Raw genomic sequence first — 17,709 nt, forward strand, 5'->3', positions numbered from 1 at the left:
AGTGATATAAATAAAAGCAGACAGAAAATAGATGACCATAGAACTCACAGAATAGGTATTATGGTATAGGGTTAAAGAACACCAAATTTATAGTCAAGCTTTTGAATTATTAGCTGTTTGAGCATGGACAAGTTGTAATTGCTACAAACTTCAGGTTCTTAAATTCTAAGACTGAAATAATAATATTTTAACAATTCACTTCACATGGCTGTTATTGTTCAGTCATTCAGTTACATCCAACTCTTCATGACCCTGTTGACCATCGCATGCCAATACTGTTCAGGAGGTTTTCTTGGCCAAGATACTGGAGTGGTTTGCCATTTTCTTCTCAAGTGGATTAAGGCAATGAGTTAAATGACTTGCCCAGAGCCATACAATTAATAAATAATGGAGCTGGATTTGAACTCAGGTCTTTCTGACCACAAGCCAAGCATTCTATCTACTACACAATCTAATCTTATATGTAAATCTTAAAGAAATTTAGAAATTTAAATTATTAAACCTAAAGTTGTGAATCCAGGGCTATCAAGCTGAAATGAAATATAGGGGAAATATAGTGAAGAGAATAGATTGTAATCAGTGAAGAACCATGAGAGTGACATTTGCTGCTTAAACTATTACATTTATTAACCATTACTAACAAAGACAGCAAGTTGATTTTTGAAGAGTGAAGAACCCAGGGAAGATCATTTGCTGAAACAAAATTGACATAATCAAGAAACGCAGGACATAGTTTCACTCATTGTTGCCCAGTGTCTTTCTCTGTGTTTTAAGAAAATCATTTCCTAGCAGCTGCTTCCATACCTAGTCAATGCCTGCAGAGACTTTCAGGCTTGGAATCAAAGAGTATACATGGCATAGCTGGTAAACAATAGAAATATACATTTGGAAAATTTTGCTGTATACCAAGAAATAAGACACAAACAATGCAGCAGTGTGTTGATGGGCAGACTCAGCTTCTCAGATCAGGCAGTCTTCTCCATTAGCAATAAGTAGTTTTGCGGATGTTGGTTACATAGCTTTTGGGTCGGCAGGATCTGAGCAGGCGGCTACTTGATTTGCAGGAACCTGGGTAAGTGGATGGGCAGTAATCAATGCCACAGCTAGATGGTTTTTCAGAACCAGTCACACAGCAAGCTGGCTGGAAAGAAGTAGATTTGCATCCATCCCCTTTGCAGGAAAGGGGCATGCAGTGAGTTGGTTGGCATGAGACAGAAGTTCCACAGACTGGTTTACAGGAATTCTGCACAGAGCATTTGGGTTGGCAGCTGCTTGACTGGCAAACATAAGACATACAAGAAGATGGCTGGCAATAAAAGGACTGGAAGGACAAAGGCACACAGTAAGTTTGTTTGTAAATGTTAGGAATACAAAAAGATGGCTGACAGGAAGCAGGCATGCAAGCAAATGGTTGGCAAGAGCTGAGAAAGTAAACAGGCTGATAGTATGTTGGTCCACAGGACTGGCCTTCACAGTTAGTTGGTTGACATGAACTTATCTGACAAGAAGTTGGTTGGCAGGAGCTAGGCATGCAGACAGCTGGCTGACAGGACATCTGAGGACAAGAAGTGGATTCGGAACAGATTGGCTGGCAAGAACTGGTCTCACAGCCTGTTGATCGGCAGCAAGATGATGAACATGATCTGGTCACACATGCAGCTTCCTGACGGGAAGCTGGTTGGCAGGGAGCGGCATCACAAGTTGATTGGCAGGAGTTAGATTCAGAGCAAGGTGGTGGACAGCTGCTGACAATGCAAGCTGACTGACCACCACTGGTTTCACAGCACCTAGCACTATTACAAATGGGTTGGCAGACAAAACCCACGCGAGATGTTGATGGAAGGCCAGTTAGTTGGCAAGATGGGCGCTCACAGCATGTAGGTTCAGGACAATTCAAGTTGCAGCCAGATGACTGGCAGTTTTCTTGGCAGGTAACCAGTTGCCACGTTTTGCCTTGGCAGGAACTAGGGAGGCAGATAGCTTTTCCATAGGTGCCACCATTGGAATAGAAAGGGATGATAGGTGCGGATGGAATGGCTTGGCAGGTTCTGAGACAACAGCTATCAGTCATAGTGTTAAGAGATCTGGTGGTGGCTAAATTGGTTCAAGAAGTGAATGAGCTGTGTCTAAGGTCCCTTATACCCTGTAGCTTTTATAGTCTACCCTCACGTCATATGGGCATGGTCTTGGGCATCTCTTCCTTGTTATTATTTAGGTTCCATGTACATACAAACAGCTGATTAGTACGCTTCATTGGTCTCAGAAGTGTTGGCCCCACTTAAAGAAAACTTGTCCAGTGGGTTTGGAGCCTTCTCAGCTAAATTTAGGGTCAGAGTGCACTAGCCCACAAACTCAGCTGTCCCATTTAGAGTTGAGTTCCTCAGCCTTACCTGAAAAGGAACAGAATGTGAGCTAACCTCTCATCAGGGTTGCACCCCCATTCATACCTAAGCAAGTGTCACTCCCTCCTCTTCCTGGAATGTTTGCCCTTAACCACTGATGCTGCCTTGAAGCAAAGTCCTGCCTCCTGTACCAGAGTCAGGAGGAAATCAGGATGAACCTAATGAGATGCCAAAGAAAATGAAAATTCCCTTCTTCTTTCAGGATTCTTTCTGTTCCCAAGGTCATAGTATTTCAGAATTGGAAGTTACCCCAGTGATCAACTAAACCAACCAATACCTAAATAAAAATCTCCTCTGTGGTACACTCAGTTAAAAAAAAAAAAAAGTGCGGGGGAAGGGGGGGTCATTGATTCTTCATTTGAAGTCCTTCGCTGAAATGAAAAGTCCAAGATTTCTCTAATTGCCAGCATTAAAAATGTGCTTTAAGCTTTACAAAGTACTTTACATAAGGTATTTCATTTGGTCTTCATCTCAACCCTGTGATGTGAGTGCTGGGATGATTCTTATTCTACAGATGCAGAAACTGTGGCTGAGAAATCACATGACATGCCCAGGGGTTCATAGTTAACAAATAAATGGCCGAGACAGGATTCAAACCCAAGTTATTCCTGACTCAATGCACAACATGATTTCCACAATATCACTTGTCTGCATTTGAAAGCTTATCCTGATACTGAATCTAAATTTCCACCCACTACTCTTAGCCAGAGACAGAACAAGTGAAATCTCAATTCTTAATTACAATCATTCAAGTTCTTGGAGACATTTGCTACACCCCAAAGTCTTTCATTCTCTGGGTTATGCATCCTCAGGTCCTTCAACATCCTCAGAAGCCATCTAGGTGATGCCATAGTGTACAGAGAGCTGGGCCTAGAGTCAGGAAAACTCTTCCTAGTTGAAATCTAGCCTTAGACACTTCCTAATTGTAAGACCCTAGACAACCCACTTAATCTTGTTTGCCTCAGTTTCCTCATATGTAAAACGATCTGGAGAAGGAAATGTAAAACCATTCTAGTATCTTTGCCAAGGAAACCCCAGTTGGGTTCAACAAAAGGTGGACACAACTAAAAACAACTGAACAACAATTGGAAAAGATAGGCGAGGACATGTTGGTGCATCTGACGATCCCACTTTCTTCAGTTGATTCCCCTTCCAGAGAATTTACCTCTCCTGCTCAAGAGATTTCTGTTTAATGTGATCTAATCACTTGAGGCAATTTGAGGTAACATAGTGGATAAGAGTATTTGGCCTGAAGTCAGTAAAACCTGAGTTCAAATTCAGCTTCAGATTGTTGTTGTTTCATCCTTCATTTAAGAAGAGGACTATGATGTCAGGGAGGTGATGCTATGGCATGTAAGTGAATTGGATAACTTACTAGCTGAGGAACCTGAGCAAGGTCCTTAATCACTGTCTTCCTCAGTTCCCTAATCTGAAAAAATGGAGAATATTAACAGCATTTATCTCCCAGGTTGTGATGAGGATCACATGAGTTAATGTTTGTAAAGTGCTTAGAATAGTGGCTGGCAGATAGTTGGCACTTAAGTCCAATTTCTTTTTTATTTTAAGAAGCACTCAAAGAGAAGAACAATGGCTTTTTTCCTGAAATAACATGTTAGAGAAAGCATGAGATTTGGAATGGAAACAAAGCACCTGGGTTTGCATATTCAATTTGTCACTTACTATCCTTGTGACCTTCCCTTATCTGATCTTAGGTTTCCTTCTCTGTATGAGACACCTGGATCAGAATCCCATCTACCCCTAAATGCTAGACTTCTCTACGTTCAAGATTAAATGGATGGATGGATAAATAGACAGACAGACAGACAGATGATAGAGAGATAATCTTGAGAACAACAAAGACAATGCCAGACCCAGATCCTCATTTCCTAGCATTATCCTGTTTTCACCATCCTTCCTCCCACTGTGTGACCTCTCAACCCCCGATTATATGTATATTCATTCTCTGATTTTTATGGAGAGGGAAGCTGTGATTTACTGAGGACCAGGGACAACCAACATATTATCCAAGGACTCCTAGAATTAGCATTCTGACCCTCAGGCCTTTCAAACATTTTTCTTGCATTCTTCTTAGGAGGAGTCAATGGAGTAAATTAAATTCTGTCCATTTCTTAAACCTTTGCCCTTCCAAGAAAGTTCCTTGGCCCTAAAGAGGGTTCTATGCCAAGTTAAGATAAAATTAGTTGACCACATTGCCATGAGAAGAAGCAGTAGCAAACCCCAGGACCTGTATCACTCAGTAGCATATAACATTTTTTGCAATTCATTTTCTCTTTTTCCTGTCCTAACTTCTTGGAGCCTCAACTTCCTATCTATAAAATGGGGAGAATACCTAAAGTGCCCATCTCATATAGTCCTAGACTTTCACCTAATCGATAAAACTTTATAAAGTTTCGTATTACTGCTAAGATAAACTCCAAATTCTTCCCTCCAATATAGAAAGTCCTTCAGAATGACCCTAACCCTTACTTCCCATTATTTCTCTTATCTTCCAGACAAACTAGACTACTAAGCTGTCTCCTGAACTTATCACATTATCTCCTTTCTCCATGCCTTCCAAGTTTCCCTCAAACCTGGATTTCACTCACTCCTCTGTCTCTTAGCTTTTTTTCAAGAATCAGTTCTTGTACCATAAGAGGAAGGGGAAGGAAGAAGGAGAAGAGGAATAATAGTAGTAGTGGTGGTGGTAGTAGAAGTAGTAATAGCAAGTTTGCAAAGTGCTAAAAAAAAATCTCACTCTGTTTTCTATAAAATGGGAAGAATAACTAGGGTGCCCATCTCATATAGTCCTAGACTTTCATGTAATCGATAAAACTTTCTATGGTTTCCTATTGCTTCTAATATAAAACACAAACTCCCCCCTATGATATGGAAAGTTCTTCACAATGAACCTAAACTATTTCTTAGCCCTTACTTCCCAGTATTCCTTTATATCCCAGCAAAACTAGACTACTAAGCTGTCTCTGGATTTGTTGTTCTATCTTCCTTCTCCACACCTTCCTACAAGCTTCCCTCAAACCTGGGTTTCCCTCTCAACTTTTTTCAAGAATCAGTTCTGGTACCATAAGAGGAAGGGGGGAAGAAGAAGAGAAAGAAAAGGATGAATAATAATAATAGTAGTAGCAGCAATAGCAGTAGCAACAGTAACAATACTACTATAGTAGTAGTAGCAGCAGCAGTAGTAGTAATCATAATAGTAGTAGTAGCAGTAGAAGTAGTAGTAATAGTAGTAGTAGTAGTAACAGTAGTAATAGTAGTAGTAGTAGTAGTAGTAATTGTTGTTGTCGTCATCATTATTGTTGAAATAGTAGTAATAATATCAAGTCTGCAAAGTGCTTTAAAAAAATCTCATTCTGTTCTCACAATAATTCTGAGAGTTAGGTGCTATTATTATCATCCTTGTTTTACAGATGAGGAAACAGGCAGATGGCATTTAAGTGACTCACACAAGGTCATATAAGTAGTTAAGTGTCTGAGACCATATTTACACTCAGGTCTTCCCAATTCCACTTTATCTACTGTACCACCTAGATGGTGTTTTTGATCCAGTTCTTAATGTTCTTTTCCTGCTTCTATTAATATAACTACCTCTGTATGCATTTATGTGTGTGTGTTTTATGTCCCAATAGTAGATAAACTAGAGAATAGAACTGTCTCATCTTGATTTTGAATTCCCAGCATATATCAAAAGCTTGTACATAGCAAGGGTTTAATAATATTCCTTGAATTGATCTGGAGGTGCAGAATGAGCTTTGATTATACCTGTAATTATATATTCTACAATATGTAATTATAATTATGCCTCTTCCATCTAGGATGCTTCTTGTAGAGATCTTCGTTGGATGAATTCAATTTTAGAGACAATATAGTCTAGTAGTCCTAAACCTGGGTTCAGAAGAGATTGGATAATTATATCCATGTTAACCATATCATAATGTTTATGTGAGGCTTAGACTTATATTCATAAGTAATGTGCTATATAGCTATCACTTATTAATCACTAGGTTTAGAACTGAAAAGACATCTAGTCTCACCCCATCATTCAACAGAGAGGAAAACTAAGCCTTAGAGAATGTTCATCCATGATCAGAGGCAAGATTTGAATCCTGGACTTTGACTCCAAATTCAGCATTTTATCCACTATATTATTATATCTCAACATTAATATATTCATCCATTATATTAATATACCTCAATAGGGAATATGAAATCTTTACGAAAAGTATTTCCTAGGAAAGGAAATATTAGAGCATTATTCTCCTATGGGCCAGGCCTAATGGAATTTCTTATTGCCTCTACTCTCCTTTTATTGTTAAGGAGTTCTTTCCAAAGTCCCTGACCACAGCGCCATTAACCTAATTCCAGTCATATACCTCCACTGAAGGTCGAGAAATAGTATAAGTGCATGGGAATAAGTGATGAGGAGTAATGAGAGTAATATCTGGCCAATTTTATTTGAAAACAAGAGAAGTTTCTCACACCTAAAAGAACATCATGAACAAGAAAGAAAAAAGGCTTCAAGGGAACCATACAGTCTGGAAGAAGCTTTGGAAATGGAAGGGGATAAGTCAGGAGACAAGAGACACCATTCACCACTTCATGGTCTGATGGCAGCCTGGGAAAAGGATACCAGGTACCCTTTTTTCCATGCCTAACTGGGTCTTCAACTGGGTCTAGATTGTGGTTGGATATTTCAAATAGATATTTTATAGCATAAGCAGAATGGGGTAAGGGACAGAGAAGGGGGGGATTTAGACATGTAATAACTACTCATAGGGACAGAGGCTTTTTTCTTCATAGTTGAGGCAAGTTTTCTAATGCCTGGACCTGCCGGATCTGGAGCAGCAGCCAGATGATTTACCATCCTCTACTTTGCCAGCAGTTGACTCGCAGGTGGTTGGGCTGGTGGGAGTACAGGAAGTGGTCACTGAGTTTGTTGGCTCACTAGAACTAACCTCCGAGACAGCTGGTTTGCAGGGAGTAGACTCAGAACCATCTGGCTGGCCAGAAGTGGACTTGTCACAAGTCGGCTTAGAAGGGGATCTAGGCTCGGAGCAAACTGGTTGACAGCATGCTGGCCGAGAAGCAATGGAAGTGACACAGGCTGGCCTGCGCAGAAAGGGTAGGGAGTAGCTTGGGCGGTAGCAGCTTGGACGATAAAGAGAAGACAGGTAAGGTTGTCTGCAGCCAAGAGGAGAAGAGCAGATGGGGCGGTAACAAGCTGGGCGGTAAGAAATAGATGTGATACAAGGTGGCCTACAGGAACTGGGTACATAGAAAGTGGGTCGGGAGCAAGCTGGTCGGCAGGCAACAGAGGCAGAAGACCCAGGACGGCAACAGAGTGGTTGGCAGGAGGTGGACACACAAGTGGGTCTGCAGGAAATGGGTTCGCAGGAAACTGATTGGCAGCGTTTTACTACGTAACAAGATGGCTGACTTGGACCAGGAAGGCAGACACTTTGTTGGCAAAGGGTGGGTTGACAGCAGATGCTGGGAATGCAACAAGAAGGCTCTTGGACTACACAAGTTGACTCACAAGGACTGGGTAGACAGCAGACGGTATGTTGGCAGACAGGTTCACAGACCAGTGTCACACAGGAAGCTGGCTGGCAGCAACTGGACTCAGAGCATATGGCTGGACAGCAAGCAGGCACAGTACAAGATGGTACACAAGAACTTGATTCACAACAAACAGGCTGGCAGCAAGTTGGAACAGAGCAGACTGGTTGGCAGCAAGTTGGCACAGAGCAAGATGGCCCACAAGAACTGCTCTCACAGCAAACAGGCTGGCAGCAAGCTTGTACAGAGCAGACTGGCTGGCAGCAGGTTGACACAGGGCAAGATGGCTCACAAGAACTGCTCTCACAGCAAACAGGCTGGCAGCAAGCTTGTATAGAGCAGACTGGTTGACAACAAGAAGACACAGAGCAGATGGGCTCACAGCAACTGGTCTCACAACAAGATGGTTCACATGGAGTAGGTTCACAGCATACTGGCTGGCAGCAACTGGGCTCACAGCAAGAGGATTCACAGCAACTTGGGGCACAGCTTGGGGATGTGCTGCATGGTTCTTCACAACTAACCAGTTGCCATGTTGGACTTGGGCAGGAAGTGGTCAGGCAGATGGCAGGACTTTCACAGCTCACCTCTGTTGAGCAGATAGAGATGGCTGGCACCATGGTGCAAGTCCCAGAGCAGCAGCTGCCAGACATCTTTGATCTATTTCTTTCTATTAGTCTTTAAGCTGTATGAAGAGAGCTACCTAAGTCTGAACATTGCCTTGTGTCCTGGAGTTTTTATATCCCCTAAGTCACGGGTACTTCCCGAAGACCTGACATCTTTTCCTTGTTGTTGTTTGGACCAGTATGCACGGAAACATCTTATTAGAATGTTTTTTGTTTGCAGGAGAGTTGCTTGGCTCCTTATTAAAAAAATGTTTGTTTATTTTCTTACTAAATTTATGCCCTTCTTATATTTTGGGAATCTCTATGGGGCCCCTTTTTTATGGGACTGGAACTAGGATGTTACCATATCTGCAAATCTGTACACAGGATACATGATAAGTTCCAACATTTTTTTAATTTATTATTCCTGTGGGGAAAGTATTGTTTGTAGGAGGTTAAATTAGATGGCTTCTGTAAGTCCTTCCAACTATGATTTTGTGATACTAGACAGATAGATCTGAGCTCCTCAGTATTACGATTTGCATAGCAATAATCCTTCCCTGGCTTCTGTGTCAAATAAGCTATACCTTTAAAATGATAGGTTCACAAGTCAGGCCCAGAAGGAAATGATCAGAAAATGTATGTCCCCTAACCTTCTTTGCTGAAGCAGTTAGTGACTCAGTGGATAGAGTGCTGGGCCTGGTGTCAGGAATATCTGAGATTAAATCCAATCTCACTCATTAGCTATATAATTCCAGACAAATCACTTAACTCCAGGTTGCCTTAAGAAAAATTGCAGAAAAAATGGCAAACCGCTCCAGTATCTTTGCCAAGAAAATCCCATGAATACTATGGGTCATAAAGAATAAGACATTCTTTAAAGATTATGGGTGGGGAGAATCATCTTTATTGTCAGACCAAATTGATGTTATGATTAGCTTTGATAAATGATATTTTTCTTTTTTTCCTATTCTTTGCTACAATGAATAACTGGCTTAGGAGACAGGATATAGTTGGAAATTAAGATGTTATGAAAACAAAATTTATCAATGCAAATCTTAATAGATTCATACATTCACAGATAATTAGATGATTAAAGAATCGCTACTGCATTTCCTTTATTTTACTAACAGCTGAAGCACAAAGAGCAAATGTAGTTAGAGACACCAATCTCTCAGCAAGATGTCTTCCATAAAACCAAGTATCACAGACTACACCATAGAACAATCAAAGTTCTGAAACCATCAAAGTTTAATCCAAACCATTCATTCTCCCCACTCATAATAATCACTTGCCAAGACCTTTCTGCCTTCGATTCAAAAATCCTACAGATTCTCCATCTCTTTGTCTACCTGTGAAATTGAGGGGCTCCTAACTTTGAGAGTCAAAAAAGAAGCGAAAGATGGCATCAAAAGACATCAGGTCACCGATGATCTCCTTCAGTGTTTGTATCTCAAAGACATGTTATGAATGGAAAACTTACTGTTGCTCTCATAAGCTTGAGTGAAATGAAAATAAGCTATGTGTTTCCTTTTTTATAACTATGAGGGCTAGATCTTCTGCCTCATGAAGAAGTCATTTTCTACAACTCAATATAGTATTGGACTAGGCTTCATGATAAACTGAGTTCTAATTGTGCCCAAGACTGGAAACTTTGAAACAATCAATTAAAACTCTCTGAGCCTCAGTTTCCTCATCTGTAAAGTGAGTTTAATTTTAACCCCTCCCTTATAGAGTCGATGTGAGAAATGAATGCGATCTGATGTGTTCTTCTAGTTTTATAGCACTATATGAAGGTAAGCAATTGTAGTTATTATCATTTCATGGACAGAAGTCAAATTTTATTTCATGAAAACCAATAAGCCTTTTAGTTCAGTGTTATATAATGTTGTGCAGCTTTAGAAATATGTTGTCTTGGTAAATCTTCCCTCTATTTCCACCTTCACTTCATTTGTCACTCAGCATATGTCTGGCAAACATTTTTAGCAATCAATTGGAATACTGAAAATAGAAATTTTTTCCTGCTTTCCTCTGCAAGAAATCCTCCTCTTTTGTCCCAATCCTTATCACTGGAATATAGTATATGTACTTTTCCTCTAAATAGAATCCTGATAGCCATAAGATTGAATTTCATGGATTTAATTACTTTGTATTCCCTGATATTTATGAACTTTATATTTATGCTCTATTTTTTTGTACTTCTTGTCTCCTTTATTAGAATGTAAATTCATGACATATGGAGTTTGTCACTTTCTTTGTACTTTATCTCTGACTGCCATAGTGTGTGGCACACAGTAGATGCATAATAAATACTTATTGATTGATTGAAGATTACAGACCTATTAGATTAGGCCTGATTTACATAAATACCTGGAAACTGAGGCAAATGTTAAAAGTCAAAATTTCTCTTTCTTACTTCATCAGTCAAAAATATGTGTAGAATGGGATGTGGAAATAAAAAGTGCTGAGCTTTCTGTCCCATAATCTAGTCAAATATATGATGTTAAATGTTGAATTTGTTTAATTCTGCCTAGCTAAATCAAAATATATTTAAGCTGTTTAAGTTTATTACAAAGTGAGGATTACAGAAGACATAGCCAATATAAGGACTCCCCTCCCCCCCACCCTAATTAGCATTGTAACAATAGATTGGGAGTCCCTTTCTTGAGAGTCAAAAATACCACACACACACACACACACACACACACACACATACACACACACACATACACACACACACACACACACACACACACACACACATACACACACCTCCAACTACCCAAGGAAAATAGATATTTGGTTTTGTTAAGTTTGTTTTAATTCAATTCTGCATTTTTCACTTTGTCATGTTCAACTGGGAGAGTCATCATAGTATAATGTAAATTGGGGCCCTGGATTCCTAAACAGCTGAGCACATCACTTAACTTTTCTGAGATTCCATTTCCATATCTATAAAATGAGACTACATGAACTCTAAATTCCTTATAATTCTTCTTAATCTATCATCCATTGACTTTAGTGGTTTTTTTAAGCTTCTTATTTGAGAAATGAAAGAAAAGAGAAATTCTGGCTCTTCTATTTGGCTCAGTTCCAAGACCCCGTGGAGGATGTACTCCACGCATGGGCAGTAGCTTCTTTAGGGCTAAAAGCAGATGCTATCCCTGGATGATTGAATCAAGCCACTCTAACCTCCACTCGCCCTGGAGTTTATTTTGGTCAATGTTCAGAGATTTGTGGTTTTAATCACAGCTTCATGTCCATTGTATTAGAAATGTTGACCCTCAGAATCAGGCAACTCCTAGCCAGTGTATATGATCATTTTAGATTTACTCTGGGTTTTCAGAAAGCAAGATAAATGATAGCTTCAAAGGATGAGTAAATACTTGAAACACATTGGAAATCCTGGTCAAAGAGAAGTATCTCACAGAAGGTAATAAGACTATAAAGAACCTTCTTGGAAAATTCTCCATCCACAAAGCCTTGCATCTGGAACCTCCCCAGCTCAAATTGGCCTTCTCCTGGTCCTACTAAAATGATCTTGACTTAGTAAAATGGTCTTGACTTAATCTGAGACCCAACCCTTAATACTCCCTCAGAAATTATAGGCCAAATGTCTCTCCTTCAAGCACTTGAACTGGGAGAGAATGACCAAATCTTTCTCCTACACTTCATATTTCTTGCTTGGATCTACCCAATAAAGTGAAGGAAAAGCCAAGAAGACCAATTGAATTATGCCAGAATGCTTGAATTTATTAAAAGATTAGCAAAGAAGCCTTTTGAAAGGCTTTGATTAGCCAAAGAAACCTCAGAAGCAGTAGAGAGGACAGACAGGCAATACATCCCAAAGACACCTTGAAAAAGAAGGATGTCCTGAAATGACAAGATATTGAACAAGTTCATGAGAATCAAGTCTTGGTAAGGAACCCTTATTTTTCTTTCTTTGGATCCCTTGTTTGATATAGCTTTTTAATTCCTCACCAGATGGGTCTTTTTCCCCCCTGGATGGGATATTTGAGTTGCATTCCTTCTCTGAATGTACACAGGACAGGATCTATAATGAGAGTGGGAGGGAGGACACTGTCTTTGGATTGAAAGGTGTCCTAGGCAGCAGATGGAATGGAGAGGGGTCTTTCCATGTAGGATCTTCCAGTGAAGATTTGGTCTCTGGCTTTCCTCCAGATGTCTTCATTTTGTGTCACACACAGGTGATGGTTGGCAACAAACGGGCTCACAGCAGCACCCACAGCACCCGGATCCACCACAGCAGCCTGACCCACAGCAACCGGAGCCGCACCCCCCACAGCCAGAACCACAGCAACTGCTTCCGCAGCCTCCACAGCCTCCACAGCCTCCGCAGCCACCACAACCTCCTCCGCAGCCACCACAGCCGGAGCCACCACAGCAACTGGACCCACAGCAACCACAGCAACTAGGTTGGCAGCAGCACATCTCACAGCAGTCCCCGGACTGGTCTTGTTGGCAGCCGCCACAGCAGTTGAAGCAGTCCGTGGGACAGCAACCCATGGTCCCAGCTGGTCAGGTCTCAGGACCGCAACAAAGCCAGAGTTCTCCAAGTCTGACAAGAGCCTTCCTACCTGTGGCTTTTATATTCCCTTCCCAGAGGGTGTTGGCATGAAGCACAGGATGTTTTCTTTGTTATTATTTATGCTCATTTCCAGAAGAAGGGCTTATTATCTGGCTGTTTATTTTCCAGGCTAGAGTAGCTAAACTCATAAAAAAAATGGGGAGGGAGAAGGGGATCATACTTGGTTTGCTGCTAAATTAGGACTCACTCCAACTGTTATTTGTCCAGGGAATAAAAATACATCTTGCAAGAGACCTATCATCATCATCAGGTAAACCCCAGCCATCATTAACCGTGTGTTGATCAGAGGTATGTGAAGCCAGCGATGGCACACTCCTCTCCCACATGCTCATTGGTGAGCAAATAGGAGCTAAAATAAATGACCCAGTTATTTTGAGTCGTTGTTCCATCAGAGAGCAGCCAGGAAGCCAAAAAGTTGAGTGTTCTGATCTACCTAGTCCATGAAAGGGTGCTGACAAAACCAGGTGATAGAGCTTTTCACCTGACTACTCTCAAGAGAAGAAAGTCATCTTCATTATCAGGTCATTTTTGTACAGTAAATGTGTGTGGTATGTGTGTGTGTGTGTGTGAGAGAGATGTACCTGTGCATATCTGGTAGCTGTTGATGAGATTAGTTGGGAATGGACACACCTCCTGTGAAATGAAAAGAGACTCATCATAAAAACACTATGGGCCTGGGTGTGACATTATTGGCTGCATGGCACCTCTTAAGAAGTCACACCAGGTTTCTACATGATATTTCCAAGTGTTGCTTTCAAGTGGCACAGTCTTGAGTAGATATGAACAGGGATAAGAGGAGAAACAAAGACTTGTTAATAATAAGGGGTGGTGAGGGTAAAAATGTTTGTGAGAACTTCAGGGATATAAAAACAAAAATATCCATAAAAATGTGTTTTTTAGAAGAAACAAAGTAAAGAGGAAGAATAGGAAATGGGAAGACGCTTCAGGATCCAAAGAATTGCGACTAGTATTGTACTTCAAAATTTTTAAATTATTGTTGCTTTTTCTTAAAACACCTTCTGACAACGAGCCCTTCTTTATAACAAAGGGAAAAATTCAAGCAAAGCTACTGGACAAAGCAATATCTCATAGCATATAACACATTTCTCCATCTCATAGTCTTTCCCTGGGAGTAGGAAGCTCATGTTTTCTTGTCAGTTTTCCAACACCAGATATTGTTCATTACAACTCATTAGAGTTCAACTATCATTGCTAGTTGAGAAAAGTCAGGGTTTAGAAATCTTGGGATTGAAGGAAAGTATGTAATGTAAGGTTTCATCCCTGGGAAGAAACTTCAAGAATCAGCTAACTTTCACAGTAGAATATTTTCTAACTATGAATTAGCTAACTTTCACATAAAATCTTTTCTAAATATGAATGTTATATACAAGTCATTTCGAGACATGGCATTTATTCATTTTTCCAGTTTGAGGCTTTGTTTTATCATCAAACTCTACAATGAAAAAGACAGCCTGTCTCCAAATAGCTAGAATTAACTAAGGCAGCCTTTGCTATAGGCAAGCCAGCCTGATCAAAATTAAGGAACAAAGACACACCCTCTCCCATTAAATTTCTCTACTGGTTGCTTTCCCTTAAATCTTTAACTGAAAAAGCCCACCCATCCCAACAAATTTTGCTGCAACTGTTCATTGAGACATCCCTCCTTTGCCCTTATATACAGACTATATTCTTATTCCTACACTCTTTGAGTGCAGGAACTATACCATGCTTTTCATCTTTCCATTCCCCAGCACAGTGCTATGAAGATATTAGGCACTTGATAAATGTTTATTGAATGGTAGCAGAATTTAATTCTTTTTAAGAGAGACTCAGTAGCAGAGAAGGCCTTGAAGATCATAGCTAGAGGAACAGAAGTGTCTTTAGAGATGATCTAGCCTCAATCTCTCATTTTACAGATGAGGAAATTGTAGCTTAGAAAAGTTAAGCAATACATATAAAGTTGCAATAAGAAATGGCACTTAACTACCCTCTAAATCATTGGTGGCCAGTTGAGAACCAAAATATTATTCAGGCCCCAAATTCAAACTCAGTTCCTCTGATTCCAATTACAACATTTCTGCCACTGTACCAGACTGCTTCTCTAGAGAAGGCTCAGGGAGAAAATTAGAATCCCTTTGCTTTCCAAGATTTGACATTGAACTAATGGGCCAATCTTGGCATTCCTGGCAACTCAGATGCTTGTTAGACTTTCAACAAGCAGGTGCTTGTTGATGTAAGATATCACACTGATACACACTCATTGTCACCAGACAGAACCTGCCTTCTAAGAATTTCCTGGTTTGGTTATTTTGGGCACCTGGAGAGCTTCTGCCTTGGGAAATTAATGACACAATACTTTGACCCAAAGAGTTATAGAAAGCAAGGAATGTTATCTATTCTAGTGACCCCTAGCGTTTGATATGTGATATTACAATCAGTATTTGAAAGGATTCCCTTTCACTTGTATCATACCTCCTCAAGCATCACAGACAGTGCAGTTATTACTACCTCCCCTGAAGCTGCCCAGTAACACTTTTGTTTTCTCCGATAAAAAAATGTTTACACAGTTCAGAACTTAAACTAGTCCTGTATATCACTCTATAAACAAGTTCAGAACTTACATCAGTGCTAGGGATCACAATGTAACCGAGATCAGAACTAAAAAACAATCCTGAAGGAATTACAATGTAATGTAAATGTACAATGTAAAATGTAACAAAGCTCAGAATTTAAACCAACCCTGAGAATCACAATACAACCATTTAACCATCTAATGGCCAGAACACAAAAAATGGAATTCATTTCCAAATTCAGCAATGGTGATTGAACTATAAAAAGCATAAACTAAGCTTTGTGCGGGATATAATTATAAGCACGGGTCTAGTACTGCAGGTGCTGGGGTATATATGAACTCGATTTCACATCCTGCTCCCTCACCCCTTCTCCCCCCCCCCACACACACACACACACAAAATCTTATCTTGGTTCATTTTGCCCACCCAGGGTTTCATTAGAAATGCTCCCCCAGCAAATGTTAGAACATCCAACCCATTTCTATACTAATCCTCAAACTTCTGCTTGGTCATAGCTTGTGTCTAGCTCTGAGTCTGCAGGTATAGCTAAGACGGCCTATAGCTGCTATGCATTCCCTGAATGTGATAATTCATGCCAAATGCAGAAAAAGAATTAATGTCACTGCCCAGAAAACATCAGAGACCCACAATATGCCATAAACAATCACCCAGTGAATTCCACTCCCCATTCCAAAAGTCCTAAATAATCTCATGGTGTCAGCCTATAACATACGTGCAATCACAAGTATGATCTACAATCCATATAAACTCAAAACTGGGGGCACTGGGTCACAAATTACACCAAAAAGGGGAGAAATGCTCTTTGCCCTCATAGAACTTACAGTCTAGAATAGTGTGATCAGATACATATACAAACAAAAAAAGTATGTTATAATTCTCCCCCTTGAAGTCCTCCTCCCATATCCACTGTGGGACTCCCATGTAACTGTGACAACTGGTTCTCAAAAGCTATGTCTTTAGAGAGCAAACTCTTACAGAATCCACCAAGCTTAAAAGGCATTAAGTATAGACAAAGCAATAGATCCTGTGTCCAGCATCCAAGAGCCCACCTAGCTAAGTTCAGAGTGCCTTATCACTGGAAGGTTGGCCTGTGGGTGATTAACTTCTTCAGGCATAGAAACTCAGAAAAATTATCTATTGTCTAGGTGTAAAGATATTTGGTATTTGCTGGAGGCAACTCCAATGTAATCACAAATTCTTACTATGTCATTATAAGAACTCAATAAATGCCTTTAGAAAGGTATGAATATGTCGGGCATATATGTCTGCAAATAACTAGATATGTTCAAAATATATTCAGAGTAAATAGAAAGTGATTTTAGAAGGGAAAACAGAAAGCACTTGGCGGGTAAGAATAAAAAAGTCTTTCAACAGAAGGTGGCTTTAAAGGAGAATCTTAAAGAAAAGAACCAAAAGTCAGGAATAAGGAAGCAAAGCATTACACAGACATAGAGGACAACTAGTACAAAAACACAAAGATGGTAAATGGAGTATTATGTGCAAAAAGACCAAAATAGTTGGATCATAGAATTCATGAAAACAAGCAAGTTTCAAGACTGGAAGGGCAGGAAGCAACTAAATTATCAATAACTTTAAATGACAGCAGTGCAGTTGAAATTGTTGGAATTTGTCGAGTAGAAGAAAGGCATAGACAAAACAACAGTTTAGGAAAATCACTTTGGCTGGGTAGAGAATAGATTGGTATGGAAAGGAACTGAAGGCAGAGAAGAAAAGGGGAAAGGAATAAGCATTTTTAAGTACGAACTATGTGCCAGGCATTATGCTAAACACTTTTGCAACCACCCTGTGAGGTAGATATTACTTTATTCCCATTTTACAGTTGAGAAAACTAAAGCTAGCACTTCTAAAGTTCTTACTATATGCAGATACTCTACTAAGCATTTTACAAATATTATCTCACT

At 40.0% G+C, this 17,709-nt stretch overlaps 3 protein-coding genes across 3 annotated transcripts; all 3 read right to left on the reverse strand.

The window, feature by feature from the left end:
- Window positions 1-527: 527 nt before the first annotated feature.
- On the reverse strand, window positions 528-5,080 carry KRTAP29-1 (keratin associated like protein 29-1). The gene has a single exon (XM_031966247.1). The coding sequence runs from the start codon at window positions 2,069-2,071 to the stop codon at window positions 983-985; it is 1,089 nt and encodes a 362-aa protein (XP_031822107.1). The 5' UTR covers window positions 2,072-5,080; the 3' UTR covers window positions 528-982.
- A 737-nt stretch (window positions 5,081-5,817) lies between these two features.
- Window positions 5,818-11,185, reverse strand: LOC100930792 (keratin-associated protein 16-1). Its single transcript, XM_031966243.1, has one exon. It carries the CDS (start codon window positions 8,630-8,632, stop codon window positions 7,235-7,237), a length of 1,398 nt encoding a protein of 465 aa, XP_031822103.1. The 5' UTR covers window positions 8,633-11,185; the 3' UTR covers window positions 5,818-7,234.
- A 38-nt stretch (window positions 11,186-11,223) lies between these two features.
- On the reverse strand, window positions 11,224-17,572 carry LOC105750378 (keratin-associated protein 17-1). Its single transcript, XM_031966251.1, has one exon. The coding sequence runs from the start codon at window positions 13,109-13,111 to the stop codon at window positions 12,773-12,775; it is 339 nt and encodes a 112-aa protein (XP_031822111.1). The 5' UTR covers window positions 13,112-17,572; the 3' UTR covers window positions 11,224-12,772.
- Between the last annotated feature and the right edge of the window lie 137 nt (window positions 17,573-17,709).

Source organism: Sarcophilus harrisii, chromosome 4 (genome assembly GCF_902635505.1).
Source record: "Sarcophilus harrisii chromosome 4, mSarHar1.11, whole genome shotgun sequence".
In the NCBI taxonomy this organism is placed as follows: Eukaryota; Metazoa; Chordata; class Mammalia; order Dasyuromorphia; family Dasyuridae; genus Sarcophilus; species Sarcophilus harrisii.